Below are 19,957 nucleotides of genomic sequence, written 5' to 3'. Positions count from 1 at the left end.
TCTCCTCGTTCCCTCCACCTCTGACGCATATATCCTCTTGGTCAATCTTTCCTCACTCATTCTCTCCATGTGGCCAAACCATTTCAAAACTCCTTCTTCTGCTCTCTCAACCACACTCTTTTTGTTACAACACATCTCTCTTACCCTATTATTACTTACTCGACCAAACCACCTCACACCACATATTGTCCTCAAACATCTCATTTCCAGCACATCCACCCTCTTGCGCACAACTCTATCCATAGCCCACGCCTCGCAACCATACAACATTGTTAGAACCACTATTCCTTCAAACATACCCATTTTTGCTTTCTGAGATAATGATCTTGACTTCCACACATTCTTCAAGGCTCCCAGAATTTTCGCCCCCCTCCCCCACCCTATGATTCACTTCCGCTTCCATGGTTCCATCTGCTGCCAAATCCACTCCCAGATATCTAAAACACTTCACTTCTTCCAGTTTTTCTCTATTCAAACTTGCCTCCCAATTGACTTGACCCTTACCCCTACTGTACCTAATAACCTTGCTCTTATTCCCATTCACTCTCAACCTTCTTCTTTCACACACTTTACCAAACTTAGTCACCAGGTTCTGCAGTTTCTCACAGGAATCAGTCACCAGCTTCTGCAGTTTCTCACAGGAATCAGCCACCGGCGCTGTATCATCAGCAAACAACAACTGACTCACTTCCCAAGCTCTCTCATCCACAACAGACTTCATACTTGCCCCTCTTTCCAAAACTCTTGCATTCACCTCCCTAACAACCCCATCCATAAACAAATTAAATAACCATAGAGACATCACACACCCCTGTCGCAAACCTACATTCACTGAGAACTAATTACTTTCCTCTATATATACATCTACATATGCCTTTCATCCTCGATATAAACTTTTCACTGCTTCTAACAACTTACCTCCCACACCATATATTCTTAATACTTCCCACAGAGCATCTCTATCAACTCTATCATATGCCTTCTCCAGATCCATAAGTGCTACATACAAATCCATTTGCTATTCTAAGTATTTCTCACATACATTCTTCAAAGGAAACATCTGATCCACACATCCTCTACCACTTCTGAAACCGCACTGCTCTTCCCCAATCTGATGCTCTGTACATGCCTTCACCCTCTCAATCAATACCCTCCCATTTAATTTCCCACGAATACTCAACAAACTTATACCTCTGTAATTTGAGCACTCACCTTTGTCCCCTTTGTCTTTGTACAGTGGCACTATGCAAGCATTCCGCCAATCCTCAGGCACCTCACCATGAATCATACATACATTAAATAACCTTACTAACCAGTCAACAATACAGTCACCCCCTTTTTTAAGAAATTCCACTGCAATACCATCCAAACCCACTGCCTTGCCGGCTCTCATCTTCCACAAAGCTTTTACTACCTCTTCTCTATTTATCAGATCATTTTCCCTAACCCTCTCACTTTGCACACCACCTCGACCAAAACACTCTATATGTGCCACACTATCATCAAACACATTCAACAGACCTTCAAAATACTCACCCCATCTTCTCACATCACCACTACTTGTTATCACCTCCCCATTAGCCCCCTTCACTGAAGTTCCCATTTGTTCCCTTGTCTTGCGCACTTTATTTACCTTCTTCCAAAACATCTTTTTATTCTCCCTAAAATTCAATCATACTGTCTCACCCCAACTCTCATTTGCCCTCCTTTTCACCTCTTGCACCTTTCTCTTGACCTCCTGCCTCTTTCTTTTATACATCTCCCACTCATTTGCATTATTTCCATGGAAAAATCGTCCAAATGCCTCTTTCTTCTCTTTCACTAATAATCTTACTTCTTCATCCCACCACTCACTACCCTTTCTAATCTGACCACCTCCCACTCTTCTCATCCCACAAGCATCTTTTGTGCAAGCCATCACTGCTTCCCTAGATACATCCCATTCCTCTCCCACTCCCCTTACCTCCTTTGTTTTCACCTTTTTCAATTCTGTACTCAGTCTCTCCTGGTACTTCCTCACACAAGTCTCCTTCCCAAGCTCACTTACTCTCACCACTCTCTTCACCCCAACATTCTTTCTTCTTTTCTGAAAACCTCTACAAAACTTCACCTTCGCCTCCACAAGATAATGATCAGACATCCCTCCAGTTGCACCTCTCAGCACATTAACAGTCAAAAGTCTCTCTTTCACGTGCCTATCAATTAACACGCAATCGAATAACGCTCTCTGGCAATCTCTCCTACTTACATACGTATACTTATGTATATCTTTCTTTTTAACCAGTTATTCCCAATCACCAGTCCTTTTTCAGCACATAAATCTTCAAGCTCTTCACCATTTCCATTTACAACAGTGAACACCCCATGTATACCAATTATTCCCTCAACTGCCACATTACTCACCTTTGCATTCAAATCACCCATCACTATAACCCGGTCTCGTGCATCAAAACCACTACCACACTCAATAATAATAATAATAATGATAATAATAACATTAATGATAATAATAGTAATGATAATGATAATATAATTGTTTCTAACTGAATGTTATTTGCACTGACTCATGTAGCCATTCCATTTTTCTCCTTTTTGAACAACCTATCATAACCCCTCACTCAGTAACCTCAGTAGCTCTTCAGCCATTTCCATTATATTTCATCCATCTTTGTTCATTGGCCATCACATTCCTCATTGTTATCCTTCAGCAGTCTTGAGTTGTAACTACAGGCAGTGATTGCTTTTTCTTATCATTGCAGTTTCTTGCCATGTTTCATGAGATTGGTGGCTGTCCTGCAGTATGGGACCTTCATGAGTGGATAAGTTGGCTCACACCAAGTTCCCAGAAGGGACGGAGATTTAACACCATCTTTTTTATCACTTTCTTGGATTCTATGCCAAAACCTGCATTTGATGATGAGGAAGTTGTTGGTCTTCAAGTGAGTTTTTTCTTCTTTTTTGTAAGCAAGTGGTACATACTTCATAGGAAAAAAAAAAGAATGAAAAAATTTTACATTGGAGAAATCAGAAATTGAACATGAATAATACTGAGGCTGAAAAAAAAATGCAGTTTTGAGAAATTTTCTAAAAATGGTTCATGTTCTTTTTAGTTTTTGCCATTACTTTTACTTTTTTCATTGGTTAATGTAAGTGTCTTGCTATGTTACAGTGGTCTTAGAATTTTGGTAGCATGTAAGCAGTTTTTAGAAAAATCCCATATCCATGTAGTGTCCTATTATACATCATACTGCAAGTGTACAATAGTATTATTTTTGTAGTATTATACAAATACAGTGTACTTTTGCAACATTATATACTTAAGGGAATAGCTTGGGGTATGTTAGGGTAGGCAGTGGTGATGGTTAAGGGGAGGAGTAGATGGTTCCATCTGTTGCACTTGACGTGTACCGCTTGACCCTTGCTTGGGAGAAAAGCCAATAGGCACAAAGTAATGTTGCAGGGTGCTGCTTGCCTGCTCTGTAGTATCCCCAAACCTCTTGGAAGAGCGATCAGAAGCCTATAAGATTTAGGGTCATCAGTTTCACACTCAGTTTGATGTCCATTGTGTTAAGGTACTCTCAGGTTTATTATTATGAAGATTTAGCAGAGCACTGTAACAGGGTTGAGCAAATGTTATGTTTTATAAGAACCAAAATATCGTGAAATATAATAGATTGAATACAACAACAACAAACTGAAAATTTGTCATTTCCCATGATTATAGGATCAACGTAAGAAGAGCCTGCTGATGGCATTAGTGTTAGTGACAGTATTCCTGTCTTAATTCTTAACATGTGTATCATCACATCTAGAAATTTAGTTATCAGTCACTGGGTGAGCTATTACATCATCAGTACTCTACATTACCCATTGCTACATATTTCACTGTTGAAGTGATGTAACAGGATACTTAACCTGGTGTCATTTCTGAAGGTTTTCTGAGAGGCACAAAAACATAAAATCAGTTATGAATTTTTTAGCTCAATAGATTTTCTTTCAAAACCAGAACTCTAGAAATATTATGTATTTTCTAAAGGAGATTTCATGAAATAATTAAAATTTATTCAGACTTGGTTTACAGGTTATATCCCCTCCAGCTGTTTTACAAGAGTGGTACAAAGGGAATGTTTGGCTACCTCCACCACAAGCTTATGAAATTAGTCGCTTTCTTAATTTTCAGTGTTTTGAGAAACTTAAAAGATTTGCTCACCAACGTGGAAAGAAGGGATTGGACCACTATTTTCCTGTTGTAAATCATACCATCAATGGAATTGTTTCATTCCTGCCAGGTTAGTAATAATTAACATACTGTGTTACAGGAATGAGAATTTTTACAATGATCACAATATTTTTTTCCCCAAAGAATATTGATCCACATGAAACATACAAGTATGGGAAGAGCGCAGTCCTGTCATTGCTGATAGGTTTTTAAAAGGAAGAGACACTTCTCCTCAGTAAAGTATTTGCCATTCCCTGCTAGTGAGTTTGGAAGTTTTATACATTGGATCAACCCATGGTAGATGAAAGAAAAGTATAGAGAAGAAATTAGTCCTGTTGTCTTCATTCACCCATGGAAGCTATGCTCTCAGAAAAGTTAAGGACTTGCCCTTTCTCTCTTTGATGGGTCTTTTTTATGGCTATATTACAGTACTGATGGTGGTGAGTATTTTGGGTTATTGTAGCAGGTTATAGTTGGAAGTCAGCCATCAGCCAAGTAGGTACGTTACTGGTACTAACCGCTTGGGTATCAAGAAGGTTAGTGATGGCTACTTAGTGAGCCAGCACTTGAGTGGTTATCAATTTACACTCTTCTGACCCTAGTAGCTGCTTTTCTTTCTACCTCACCCCACATGTGGACTGCTGGCTTTCTGTCCACATACATACAATCTCTCCTTGTCACACATGATATATGTCAACACCTAACTGTAGATTTTTCCTGTGGTGAATGATATGCACTAGGCCTTTGGCAAAATGGTAGGAGCAATTGATAGAAGTAGTGGATAGAAATAATAGGAAGGAGCATTAGATAGAAACATTGGGTAGTAATAGTAGTAATAGTAGTAGGTAAGAGCATTAAGTAGATGTAGTAGGTAGGAACACTAGGTGGATGCATAAGGTAGAAGTAGCAGATTGGAATATTTGGCAGTGACAGTAGGCAGAAGTAGTTGGTTAGAACATTAAGTAGAGTTGCCTTTGGCCTGTAGCCTGTTAAGAGTGAGGAACTAAAGGCTAAAAAGTGTCACTGGAGGTCACCAGTTATGGAGACTCTTTTGCCATGGCCACCTCTTAGAGGGTGTTCCCATAGTGAACAGGCATCAGATATGTAGATAGTCAGATGGATAGATACATTATTTTGGCCATTTTTGTGATGAGCTGTGTACCCATGTCTCAGCCATGAAGCCTTGGACATATGGCATTCAACAAGCTGCTGTTTCCTGTAGCTTCTATATATTTTTTCTTTGATGTTAAAGGCTCCAGTCACGGACAAAAGTCTACAATTGAAATATAGAGAGAATTATGAAATGGCAAAAGAAAAAGCCAGGTAAAGTATATACAAATTATGGAGGAAGTGGAAGACCTTTCTTTTGAACTGTGCTTGGTCATGATTATCAGGAAGAACATGAGAAGGTAGAGAGTTCCAAAGCTTCAACATGTATGGAAAGAAGCAGGTATCAAAACAGCCCACCCTTGAGTTGCTGATAGCCATAGAATGCAGCAGCTTGCTGAGTATTGTGTGGTCTAGATAGTGGTGGGGACACACAAGCAGCCAGCTCTTGGGAGCAGAAACCAGAGTAATACTTATAAAAGAGGGAAAGTGAACCAGCATTGCGAAGAAGGGCAAAGTTAGCCAGGGACAGTTTATAAGTCGAATCGCTTTCAACTCAACTTTGTCGAGTAGGCATACAGAGGTAGAACTACACCAAATGTGAGAGCAGTACTCCATACAAGGAGGAATCAATCCCTTGTATAAACGGAGCAACTGTTCAGAAGAGAAGCAGTTTTGATTTCTGAATGTGACTCCCAGTTTCTTAGAGGCATACTTAGCTATTCCCGTAATGTGTGGTTTCCAAGAAAGAGTGGATGTAATACCAAGTTTGTTCATTGAGTCGAGAGATGGAATTACAGAACTGTCAAAGGAGAAACAAGAGTTTTGAGGAGTTTATGATAGAGAGATGGGTAGAAATTGGATCTTGAAGGTATTAAACTTAACAAGATTTTATGTACCGCACTGGGATATCCTTTCCAAGTCTGAGTTTGTCGGGGAAGCTGTGTCAAGACGAGATGCAGATCGGATGAGAGAAGAGGAAGCAGAACTGAAGGATGTGGATGAAAGTAGTATTGAGTCGTCAGCAAGTGAATGCATTGGATTATTTGTGGAGGAGAGGAGATTGTTGAAAAAAAAAAAGAGAAAAGGTGCAGGGAACAGGACAGAACATTCACGGACATTACTGGTAATAGAGAAAAGTGGGAATGACGATCCATCAACAACCACAGAAATAAATCGGCTGGAGAGGAAGCTAGATATGAAGGAGTGGAGTGAGGGAGGGAAGCCAAAAGAGGGGAGCTTAGAGATGAGACCCCAGTGCCACACCCGGTCAAAGGCTTTGGATATATATGTCAAGAGCAACTACACATGATTCCCTAAGATCTGTCAAGGATGATGACCAGACATTAGTATGATAGGAAAGAATATCACTGGTGGATCTTGCCTTATTGAAGCCATACTGGTGATCAGAGAGAAGACTGTGATTTTTGATAGAGGGGTCAGTGATCACCCTTCTTAGGGATGGGATGCATCAATGTAGGTTTTTAAGAAGAAAAAAATTTTGGTTTTAAACAGAAACAGAACAGAAGAGCAAGCACAGGTACAAATTTAGAGGCAAACTCTTTCAGCACACAGGGATGGATGCCATCAGGACCATAAGCCTGGCTTATGTCCAGAGAAAGAAGCGCATTCCATATAGATCGAAAAGAGATTACGGGAAGAGGCGTAGGATTTGTAAGAGGAGCATCGGGGTTGAAGGAATGTTAGAGTCATCCAAGATGGAGTTAGAGGAGAATCAGGAACCAACGAGACTTGATTTATCTAAGGGAGAGACAGCTATAGTACCATCAAAACAGATAAATGTAGGAAAGGTAGAGTGACAAAAGTTGTTAAAGATACCTTTTATTAACGACCAAAAATACCTATCAATGGATGTCAGGGAGAGGTTATTGCACTTCCTTTGAATAAAGGAATGCTCTGCCTCACAGAATATGTGCTTGCAGCTATTGCAGGCAGTGGAGGCAGTGATAAAAAGCTGAATGGGAGACAGATGAACAAAAGTTTTTCCAAGCCCAAAATGCCTTATCCCTTGTTCAATGGCCTTTGAGAAGAAATAGTTGAACCATGGATTAGATAAAGTGGTTGTCTTGGAGGAAGAGGGGATAAATGCTTCCATTCTCGCAAGAATAACCCATGCTATGCGTCTGCCAGAGAGAGAGAGAAGCATCACCACATTAGAGACAGTGATTACCCAAGGAAAGTCAGAAAAGTGGTTTCGTAAGTTATTCCAGTCAGCTTTGTTGAGGTGCCAATGTTTACGCTTAGAAGGGGCTGCTGGAGGGGCAGATGCCATCAAAGTAGGTACATTTATGAGTGTAATCAATGAACCAATTAGAGGTGATATTGTGTATTTACAGCAGGATGGACTAGAGGTGAAAAACAAATCCAGAATACAAGGATAGTGGTCACAGCAGTCAGGAATATAGATAGGGCGGGAGATAATTTGCTCTAAATCATAGAGAATGGAGAATGTGAGGGCTTCAATCTCTCCACTATCCATATGGGAGAAGTTCAACCATTCCCTATGGTGAACAATGAAATCCCTGAGGTAGAGGATCTCGGCTTTTTGGTGAGAGGATATCACAATCTCTTATCAGGAGTTTAGATAGTTGAAGAAAGACAAGATTTGTTGAATTAAGAGAGCAATGGGTGAAACAGAGGAAAAGTGTGGTAGAAGGGAGACAGACATTGAGCCACATAACATTAAAGTTTGAAGACTCGAGGTCTTGAAGTGTGCAACAGGTGTGTTGATGTTGGAATGAGCACAGACACCACCTTTGAACCAGAATCATGAATGGAGGTTATAGTCAGATATGAAAAAAGGGACTAGTAAGAACATCATCAGACAACTGTGTCTCAGAGAGAAGTAAGGTATAAGGAGAGGTACTGGACAGATGGTGTTCAACTAAGAAGTTACTATAGGGGCCAAAAATATTGGTATAGTGAATAGAACAAGAAGGTATAACAGAGAAGGAAAGGTTTTGGAAGGAGCTGGTACTACTACTACTACTACTGCCAGAGCCTTCCCTCTCATTGGCAGTAGAGTCATCTATCTGAGGATGAAAGATTATGATAGATTCTTACCCCAGGAGTGAAGTTCTGCAATCTTCCTCCTTTTGTTTTATTGTATCTAGGTACCCTCTTCCTATAATCTTTCCACCTTTTTATAAGGAGCTCAGATTAATCTCTTCATTCTTTTTCTCATATTCCATACTTTTCCTGAAAATGACTATGGTAAAGGCTTGTTTTTGCATATTTCACGTTTGTTCACAGTAAAACGAAAAAATGAAACTCCAAATATGGTTGTCATGAATATGTTCCCACTTTTATGTTTAAATTTTTGTATCTCTCTCTTAATACCTTCATGCTGCTTCTTTCTTAACATGTATTTACCTGTTTAGGCAGCTAATTGTTGTTCACTGATGATACAGCACTGGTGGCTGATTCATGTAAGAAACTGCAGAAGCTGGTGACTGAGTTTGGTAAAGTGTGTGAAAGAAGAAAGTTGAGAGTAAATGTGAATAAGAGCAAGGTTATTAGGTACAGTAGGGTTAAGGGTCAAGTCAATTGGGAGGTAAGTTTGAATGGAGAAAAACTGGAGGAAGTAAAGTGTTTTAGATATCTGGGAGTGGATCTGGCAGCGGATGGAACCATGGAAGCGGAAGTGGATCATAGGGTGGGGGAGGGGGCGAAAATCCTGGGAGCCTTGAAGAATGTGTGGAAGTCGAGAACATTATCTCGGAAAGCAAAAATGGGTATGTTTGAAGGAATAGTGGTTCCAACAATGTTGTATGGTTGTGAGGCGTGGGCTATGGATAGAGTTGTGCGCAGGAGGATGTATGTGCTGGAAATGAGATGTTTGAGGACAATGTGTGGTGTGAGGTGGTTTGATCGAGTGAGTAACGTAAGGGTAAGAGAGATGTGTGGAAATAAAAAGAGCGTGGTTGAGAGAGCAGAAGAGGGTGTTTTGAAGTGGTTTGGGCACATGGAGAGAATGAGTGAGGGAAGATTGACCAAGAGGATATATGTGTCGGAGGTGGAGGGAACGAGGAGAAGAGGGAGACCAAATTGGAGGTGGAAAGATGGTGTGAAAAAGATTTTGTGTGATCGGGGCCTGAACATGCAGGAGGGTGAAAGGAGGGCAAGGAATAGAGTAAATTGGAGCGATGTGGTATACCGGGGTTGACGTGCTGTCAGTGGATTGAATCAGGGCGTGTGGGGCGTCTGGGGTAAACCATGGAAAGCTGTGTAGGTGTGTATATTTGCGTGTGTGGACGTATGTATATACATGTGTATGGGGGGGGTTGCGCCATTTCTTTCGTCTGTTTCCTTGCGCTACCTCGCAAATGCGGGAGACAGCGACAAAGTATAATAAATAAAAAAAAAATAATATATATATATATTTTTTTTTTTATATACTTTGTCGCTGTCTCCCGCGTTTGCGAGGTAGCGCAAGGAAACAGACGAAAGAAATGGCGCAACCCCCCCCATACACATGTATATACATACGTCCACACACGCAAATATACACACCTACACAGCTTTCCATGGTTTACCCCAGACGCCCCACACGCCCTGATTCAATCCACTGACAGCACGTCAACCCCGGTATACCACATCGCTCCAATTTACTCTATTCCTTGCCCTCCTTTCACCCTCCTGCATGTTCAGGCCCCGATCACACAAAATCTTTTTCACACCATCTTTCCACCTCCAATTTGGTCTCCCTCTTCTCCTCGTTCCCTCCACCTCCGACACATATATCCTCTTGGTCAATCTTCCCTCACTCATTCTCTCCATGTGCCCAAACCACTTCAAAACACCCTCTTCTGCTCTCTCAACCACGCTCTTTTTATTTCCACACATCTCTCTTACCCTTACGTTACTCACTCGATCAAACCACCTCACACCACACATTGTCCTCAAACATCTCATTTCCAGCACATCCATCCTCCTGCACACAACTCTATCCATAGCCCACGCCTCGCAACCATACAACATTGTTGGAACCACTATTCCTTCAAACATACCCATTTTTGCTTTCCGAGATAATGTTCTCGACTTCCACACATTCTTCAAGGCCCCCAGAATTTTCGCCCCCTCCCCCACCCTATGATCCACTTCCGCTTCCATGGTTCCATCCGCTGCCAGATCCACTCCCAGATATCTAAAACACTTCACTTCCTCCAGTTTTTCTCCATTCAAACTCACCTCCCAATTGACTTGACCCTCAACCCTACTGTACCTAATAACCTTGCTCTTATTCACATTTACTCTTAACTTTCTTCTTCCACACACTTTACCAAACTCAGTCACCAGCTTCTGCAGTTTCTCACATGAATCAGCCACCAGCGCTGTATCATCAGCGAACAACAACTGACTCACTTCCCAAGCTCTCTCATCCCCAACAGACTTCATACTTGCCCCTCTTTCCAAAACTCTTGCATTTACCTCCCTAACAACCCCATCCATAAACAAATTAAACAACCATGGAGACATCACACACCCCTGCCGCAAACCTACATTCACTGGGAACCAATCACTTTCCTCTCTTCCTACACGTACACATGCCTTACATCCTCGATAAAAACTTTTCACTGCTTCTAACAACTTTCCTCCCACACCATATATTCTTAATACCTTCCACAGAGCATCTCTATCAACTCTATCATATGCCTTCTCCAGATCCATAAATGCTACATACAAATCCATTTGCTTTTCTAAGTATTTCTCACATACATTCTTCAAAGCAAACACCTGATCCACACATCCTCTACCACTTCTGAAACCACACTGCTCTTCCCCAATCTGATGCTCTGTACATGCCTTCACCCTCTCTATCAACACCCTCCCATATAATTTACCAGGAATACTCAACAAACTTATACCTCTGTAATTTGAGCACTCACTCTTATCCCCTTTGCCTTTGTACAATGGCACTATGCACACATTCCGCCAATCCTCAGGCACCTCACCATGAGTCATACATACATTAAATAACCTTACCAACCAGTCAACAATACAGTCACCCCCTTTTTTAATAAATTCCACTGCAATACCATCCAAACCTGCTGCCTTGCCGGTTTTCATCTTCCGCAAAGCTTTCACTACCTCTTCTCTGTTTACCAAATCATTTTCCCTAACCCTCTCACTTTGCACACCACCTCAACCAAAACACCCTATATCTGCCACTCTATCATCAAACACATTCAACAAACCTTCAAAATACTCACTCCATCTCCTTCTCACATCACCACTACTTGTTATCACCTCCCCATTTGCGCCCTTCACTGAAGTTCCCATTTGCTCCCTTGTCTTACGCACTTTATTTACCTCCTTCCAGAACATCTTTTTATTCTCCCTAAAATCTAATGATACTCTCTCACCCCAACTCTCATTTGCCCTTTTTTTCACCTCTTGCACCTTTCTCTTGACCTCCTGTCTCTTTCTTTTATACATCTCCCACTCAATTGCATTTTTTCCCTGCAAAAATCGTCCAAATGCCTCTCTCTTCTCTTTCACTAATACTCTTACTTCTTCATCCCACCACTCACTACCCTTTCTAATCAACCCACCTCCCACTCTTCTCATGCCACAAGCATCTTTTGCGCAATCCATCACTGATTCCCTAAATACATCCCATTCCTCCCCCACTCCCCTTGCTTCCATTGTTCTCACCTTTTTCCATTCTGTACTCAGTCTCTCCTGGTACTTCCTCACACAGGTCTCCTTCTCAAGCTCACTTACTCTCACCACCCTCTTCACCCCAACATTCACTCTTCTTTTTTGAAAACCCATACAGATCTTCACCTTAGCCTCCACAAGATAATGATCAGACATCCCTCCAGTTGCACCTCTCAGCACATTAACATCCAAAAGTCTCTCTTTCGCACGCCTGTCAATTAACACGTAATCCAATAACGCTCTCTGGCCATCTCTCCTACTTACATAAGTATACTTATGTATATCTCGCTTTTTAAACCAGGTATTCCCAATCATCAGTCCTTTTTCAGCACATAAATCTACAAGCTCTTCACCATTTCCATTTACAACACTGAACACCCCATGTATACCAATTATTCCCTCAACTGCCACATTACTCACCTTTGCATTCAAATCACCCATCACTATAACCCGGTCTCGTGCATCAAAACCACTAACACACTCATTCAGCTGCTCCCAAAACACTTGCCTCTCATGATCTTTCTTCTCATGCCCAGGTGCATATGCACCAATAATCACCCATCTCTCTCCATCAACTTTCAGTTTTACCCATATTAATCGAGAATTTACTTTCTTACACTCTATCACATACTCCCACAACTCCTGTTTCAGGAGTATTGCTACTCCTTCCCTTGCTCTTGTCCTCTCACTAACCCCTGACTTTACTCCCCAGACATTCCCAAACCACTCTTCCCCTTTACCCTTGAGCTTCGTTTCACTCAGAGCCAAAACATCCAGGTTCCTTTCCTCAAACATACTACCTATCTCTTTGTCGCTGTCTCCCGCGTTTGCGAGGTAGCGCAAGGAAACAGACGAAAGAAATGGCCCAACCCCCCCCCCCATACACATGTATATACATACGTCCACACACGCAAATATACATACCTACACAGCTTTCCATGGTTTACCCCAGACGCTTCACATGCCTTGATTCAATCCACTGACAGCACGTCAACCCCGGTATACCACATCGCTCCAATTCACTCTATTCCTTGCCCTCCTTTCACCCTCCTGCATGTTCAGGCCCCGATCACACAAAATCTTTTTCACTCCATCTTTCCACCTCCAATTTGGTCTCCCTCTTCTCCTCGTTCCCTCCACCTCCGACACATATATCCTCTTGGTCAATCTTTCCTCACTCATTCTCTCCATGTGCCCAAACCACTTCAAAACACCCTCTTCTGCTCTCTCAACCACGCTCTTTTTATTTCCACACATCTCTCTTACCCTTACGTTACTCACTCGATCAAACCACCTCACACCACACATTGTCCTCAAACATCTCATTTCCAGCACATCCATCCTCCTGCGCACAACTCTATCCATAGCCCACGCCTCGCAACCATACAACATTGTTGGAACCACTATTCCTTCAAACATACCCATTTTTGCTTTCCGAGATAATGTTCTCGACTTCCACACATTCTTCAAGGCCCCCAGAATTTTCGCCCCCTCCCCCACCCTATGATCCACTTCCGCTTCCATGGTTCCATCCGCTGCCAGATCCACTCCCAGATATCTAAAACACTTCACTTCCTCCAGTTTTTCTCCATTCAAACTCACCTCCCAATTGACTTGACCCTCAACCCTACTGTACCTAATAACCTTGCTCTTATTCACATTTACTCTTAACTTTCTTCTTCCACACACTTTACCAAACTCAGTCACCAGCTTCTGCAGTTTCTCACATGAATCAGCCACCAGCGCTGTATCATCAGCGAACAACAACTGACTCACTTCCCAAGCTCTCTCATCCCCAACAGACTTCATACTTGCCCCTCTTTCCAAAACTCTTGCATTTACCTCCCTAACAACCCCATCCATAAACAAATTAAACAACCATGGAGACATCACACACCCCTGCCGCAAACCTACATTCACTGAGAACCAATCACTTTCCTCTCTTCCTACACGTACACATGCCTTACATTCTCGATAAAAACTTTTCACTGCTTCTAACAACTTTCCTCCCACACCATATATTCTTAATACCTTCCACAGAGCATCTCTATCAACTCTATCATATGCCTTCTCCAGATCCATAAATGCTACACACAAATCCATTTGCTTTTCTAAGTATTTCTCACATACATTCTTCAAAGCAAACACCTGATCCACACATCCTCTACCACTTCTGAAACCACACTGCTCTTCCCCAATCTGATGCTCTGTACATGCCTTCACCCTCTCAATCAATACCCTCCCATATAATTTACCAGGAATACTCAACAAACTTATACCTCTGTAATTTGAGCACTCACTCTTATCCCCTTTGCCTTTGTACAATGGCACTATGCACGCATTCCGCCAATCCTCAGGCACCTCACCATGAGTCATACATACATTAAATAACCTTACCAACCAGTCAACAATACAGTCACCCCCTTTTTTTATAAATTCCACTGCAATACCATCCAAACCTGCTGCCTTGCCGGCTTTCATCTTCCGCAAAGCTTTCACTACCTCTTCTCTGTTTACCAAATTTGCAAGGTGGCGTCATTGGTGGAGACTTGTTGTGTTAGTTAGAAAAAAAGCCGTAAAGACCGGACGTGTGCACTTGAGGCCATACTTCATTTATTCCTGACGCTACTTCGCCAAGTCGAGAAAGAGATGTAACGTTCTGACCAAGAGTGAGATAAAAATTTGATGTAGAAAATCATAAGAAAAGAGGATTTTTTTTTACGACGTTTAATGATCCAGAACATGTACAGAACTTGTACCAAGACATGAGCCATACCATCTGAGCGGCTACCTTCCTTTACAGAACAAGAGATTGAAGTGTCATTAGCGGGATGGTGCAGTGAACTACGCAGTGCAGTGTCCTTACAGTGAAGTGGGAAAGTGAAATCAAAAGCGTTTGTGGAGTTTCGAATAACCGGAGTTTTCAAGTGTTTGTGTTAACGAAGTGACTGTGAGTTTGAAATGCGTGTATAAAGGATTATATGTGTGGTATTCCTCGTTGATCAATGCCACAGAACATGTTCTGATCGCCCCTCCATCTAATGATTTCCAGGATTTGACCCTACGTAACTGGTGCTTCTGGCGGGTGTCGGAACGACCTCGTAAATCAGTGGTCGGAGACAAGAGAGGAGTAGTGAACCAGTATCGGCGTGTAGGGGCAAGGTCGTCATCCCTGATAACCATTGTTGTCAGGAGATAAAGACGAGAGACCTCGAGGTGGCCAAGATTGGAATTTCTTGACACAAAGTCCTTTTGGTGCAAAGTCGGGGTCCTTGATATAGTGTCTCGAAGGTGAGGAGGGATCCTGCCGAGTTGTGGTTCAGGACCCCATAAACCCTCTCTCTTCCTCCCTCACCGCTGCTCTCCTCCATCATCCATCCTTTGTAGGACCTCCGCCTTCCAGGATGGCGCCCGGCAAACACCTCCGGAAACCCGTGTGCGCTGAGTACATACGGCGCCACAGCTTCCAGTCCGGCGGCTTCTTCGGTAAGCAGTCTCTGAGGTAGTTCTTCACCAAGGGCTGAGTGTTGATCAAGGAAGATGGGTTGGTCCGCTGGTGTGTGTGTGTATATATATATATATATATATATATATATATATATATATATATATATATATATGAATACAGCGTTTGGTTCATCTGGCCTCCGTCTGCGCCACACTGCACTGAACCAAGTGGCCGGAAGTCAGCACCACAAGTAAAGCATCCTCCTCGAAGGCTCAGAGTGGGGTGCCTAAATGTGTGTGGATGTAACCAAGTTGTGAAGACCCTTACTGGAAAAACAATCACTCTTGTAGTAGAACCTTCAGACACAATTGAAAATGTGAAGGAAAATAGTGAAATTGGAGAAAAAAAATGTAGCTTAGACATTGAAGCTTATTGATACAGTGGTTAAATTGATGAGAACTGCTATTGACGTTTGTGTAAATAAATTATACATTTCCTTTTTTCCATAGCCAGAGGTTGAACCATTATGTGACATTCATTTTTTTTGCATTCATTTCAAGCTAGAAGTTTCAGTTTTCTAAATTGTTTCTTACATTTTTCATATGTATATATATGTATGTGTGTGTGTGTGTATGTGTGCGTGTGTGTGTGTGTGTGTGTGTGTGTGTGTATATGTATATATATATGTATATTATCCCTGGGGATAGGGGTGAAAGAATACTTCCCACGTATTCCTCGCGTGTCGTAGAAAGCGACTAGAGGGGACGGGAGCGGGGGGCCAGAAATCCTCCCCTCCTTGTATTAACTTTCTAAAATGGGAAACAGATATATATATATATATATATTTTTTTTTTTTTTTTTTTTTATACTTTGTCGCTGTCTCCCGCGTTTGCGAGGTAGCGCAAGGAAACAGACGAAAGAAATGGCCCAACCCCCCCCCATACACATGTACATACACACGTCCACACACGCAAATATACATACCTACACAGCTTTCCATGGTTTACCCCAGACGCTTCACATGCCTTGATTCAATCCACTGACAGCACGTCAACCCCTGTATACCACATCGCTCCAATTCACTCTATTCCTTGCCCTCCTTTCACCCTCCTGCATGTTCAGGCCCCGATCACACAAAATCCTTTTCACTCCATCTTTCCACCTCCAATTTGGTCTCCCTCTTCTCCTCGTTCCCTCCACCTCCGACACATATATCCTCTTGGTCAATCTTTCCTCACTCATTCTCTCCATGTGCCCAAACCATTTCAAAACACCCTCTTCTGCTCTCTCAACCATGCTCTTTTTATTTCCACACATCTCTCTTACCCTTACGTTACTTACTCGATCAAACCACCTCACACCACACATTGTCCTCAAACATCTCATTTCCAGCACATCCATCCTCCTGCGCACAACTCTATCCATAGCCCACGCCTCGCAACCATACAACATTGTTGGAACTACTATTCCTTCAAACATACCCATTTTTGCTTTCCGGGATAATGTTCTCGACTTCCACACATTTTTCAAGGCTCCCAAAATTTTCGCCCCCTCCCCCACCCTATGATCCACTTCCGCTTCCATGGTTCCATCCGCTGCCAGATCCACTCCCAGATATCTAAAACACTTCACTTCCTCCAGCCTCTCACCATTCAAACTCACCTCCCAATTGACTTGACCCTCAACCCTACTGTACCTAATAACCTTGCTCTTATTGACATTTACTCTTATATATATATATATATATATATATATATATATATATATATATATATATATATATATACATATATATATATATATATATATATATATATATATATATATATATATATATATATATATATATATGATATTATCCCTGGGGACAGGGGAGGAAAGAATACTTCCCACGTATTCCCTGCGTGTCGTAGAAGGCGACTAGAAGGGGAGGGAGTGGGGGGCTGGAAATCCTCCCCTCTTGTTTTTTTTTTTTCTTTATTTTCCAAAAGAAGGAACAGAGAAGGGGGCCAGGTGAGGATATTCCTTCAGAGGCCCAGTCCTCTGTTCTTAACGCTACCTTGCAAACGCGGGAAATGGCGAATAGTTTGAAAAAAAAAAAAAAATATATATATATATATATATATATATATATATATATATATATATATATATATATATATATATAATGAGAGTTGGGGTGAGAGAGTATCATTAAATTTTAGGGAGAATAAAAAGATGTTCTGGAAGGAGGTAAATAAAGTGCGTAAGACAAGGGAGCAAATGGGAACTTCAGTGAAGGGCGCAAATGGGGAGGTGATAACAGGTAGTGGTGATGTGAGAAGGAGATGGAGTGAGTATGTTGAAGGTTTGTTCAATGTGTTTGATGATAGAGTGGCAGATATAGGCTGTTTTGGTCGAGGTGGTGTGCAAAGTGAGAGGGTTAGGGAAAATGATTTGGTAAACAGAGAAGAGGTAGTAAAAGCTTTGCGGAAGATGAAAGCCAGCAAGGCAGCAGGTTTGGATGGTATTGCAGTGGAATTTATTTAAAAAGGGGGTGACTGTATTATTGACTGGTTGGTAAGGTTATTTAATGTATGTATGACTCATGGTGAGGTGCCTGAGGATTAGCGGAATGCGTGCATAGTGTCATTGTACAAAGGCAAAGGGGATAAGAGTGAGTGCTCAAATTACAGAGGTATAAGTTTGTTGAGTATTCCTGGTAAATTATATGGGAGGGTATTGATTGAGAGGGTGAAGGCATGTACAGAGCATCAGATTGGGGAAGAGCAGTGTTGTTTCAGAAGTGGTAGAGGATGTGTGGATCAGGTGTTTGCTTTGAAGAATGTATGTGAGAAATTCTTAGAAAAGCAAATGGATTTGTATGTAGCATTTATGGATCTGGAGAAGGCATATGATAGAGTTGATAGAGATGCTCTGTGGAAGGTATTAAGAATATATGGTGTGGGAGGCAAGTTGTTAGAAGCATTGAAAAGTTTTTATCGAGGATGTAAGGCATGTGTACGTGTAGGAAGAGAGGAAAGTGATTGGTTCTCAATGAATGTAGGTTTGCGGCAGGGGTGTGTGATGTGTGCATGGTTGTTTAATTTGTTTATGGATGGGGTTGTTAGGGAGGTGAATGCAAGAGTTTTGGAAAGAGGGGCAAGTATGAAGTCTGTTGGGGATGAGAGAGCTTGGGAAGTGAGTCAGTTGTTGTTCGCTGATTCATGTGAGAAACTGCAGAAGCTGGTGACTGAGTTTGGTAAAGTGTGTGAAAGATGAAAGTTAAGAGTAAATGTGAATAAGAGCAAGGTTATTAGGTACAGTAGGGTTGAGGGTCAAGTCATTTGGGAAGTAAGTTTGAATGAAGAAAAACTAGAGGCAGTAAAGTGTTTTAGATATCTGGGAGTGGATCTGGCGGCGGATGGAACCATGGAAGCGGAAGTGGATCATAGGGTGGGGGAGGGGGCGAAAATCCTGGGAGCCTTGAAGAATGTGTGGAAGTTGAGAACATTATCTCGGAAAGCAAAAATGGATATGTTTGAAGGAATAGTGGTTCCAACAATGTTGTATGGTTGCGAGGTGTGGGCTATGGATAGAGTTGTGCGCAGGAGGAAGGATGTGCTGGAAATGAGATGTTTGAGGACAATGTGTGGTGTGAGGTGGTTTGATCGAGTAAGTAACGTAAGGGTAAGAGAGATGTGTGGAAATAAAAAGAGCGTGGTTGAGAGAGCAGAAGAGGGTGTTTTGAAATGGTTTGGGCACATGGAGAGAATGAGTGAGGAAAGATTGACCAAGAGGATATATGTGTCGGAGGTGGAGGGAACGAGGAGAAGTGGGAGACCAAATTGGAGGTGGAAAGATGGTGTGAAAAAGATTTTGTGTGATCAGGGCCTGAACATGCAGGAGGGTGAAAGGAGGGCAAGGAATAGAGTGAATTGGATCGATGTGGTATACTGGAGTTGACGTGCTGTCAGTGGATTGAATCAGGGCATGTGAAGCGTATGGGGTAAACCATGGAAAGCTGTGTAAGTATGTATATTTGCGTGTGTGGACGTATGTATATACATGTGTATGGGGGTGGGTTGGGCCATTTCTTTCGTCTGTTTCCTTGCGCTACCTCGCAAACGCGGGAGACAGCGACAAAGTATAATAAAAAAAAAAAAATAATATATATATATATATTTTTTTTTTTATATACTTTGTCGCTGTCTCCCGCGTTTGCGAGGTAGCGCAAGGAAACAGACGAAGAAATGGCCCAACCCCCCCCATACACATGTATATACATACGTCCACACACGCAAATATACATACCTCACAGCTTTCCATGGTTTACCCCAGACGCTTCACATGCCTTGATTCAATCACTGACAGCACGTCAACCCCGGTATACCACATCGCTCCAATTCACTCTATTCCTTGCCCTCCTTTCACCTCCTGCATGTTCAGGCCCGATCACAAAATCTTTTTCACTCCATCTTTCCACCTCCAATTTGGTCTCCTCTTCTCCTCGTTCCCTC

The 19,957-nt window shown here is 42.0% G+C and overlaps 1 protein-coding gene across 2 annotated transcripts in view; it reads left to right on the top strand.

Annotated features, from left to right (window-relative positions):
* Positions 1-19,957, top strand: part of LOC139757454 (acyl-coenzyme A diphosphatase NUDT19-like) — a 182,476-nt gene that overhangs the window by 102,887 nt on the left and 59,632 nt on the right. Inside the window, exons 5-6 of one of the 2 annotated variants that reach the window (XM_071677981.1) lie at positions 2,760-2,939; positions 4,181-4,289. In XM_071677981.1, the coding sequence (XP_071534082.1) occupies positions 2,760-2,939; positions 4,181-4,289 (289 nt within the window). Of the gene's footprint in view, positions 1-2,759; positions 2,940-4,081; positions 4,290-19,957 lie in introns of both variants that reach the window. The other variant, XM_071677980.1, reaches the window with a different exon arrangement.

Source organism: Panulirus ornatus, chromosome 26, assembly GCF_036320965.1.
Source record: "Panulirus ornatus isolate Po-2019 chromosome 26, ASM3632096v1, whole genome shotgun sequence".
In the NCBI taxonomy this organism is placed as follows: Eukaryota; Metazoa; Arthropoda; class Malacostraca; order Decapoda; family Palinuridae; genus Panulirus; species Panulirus ornatus.
Note: the sequence above shows the minus strand (reverse complement) of the source record. Positions and strands in the feature narration are given on the sequence as shown.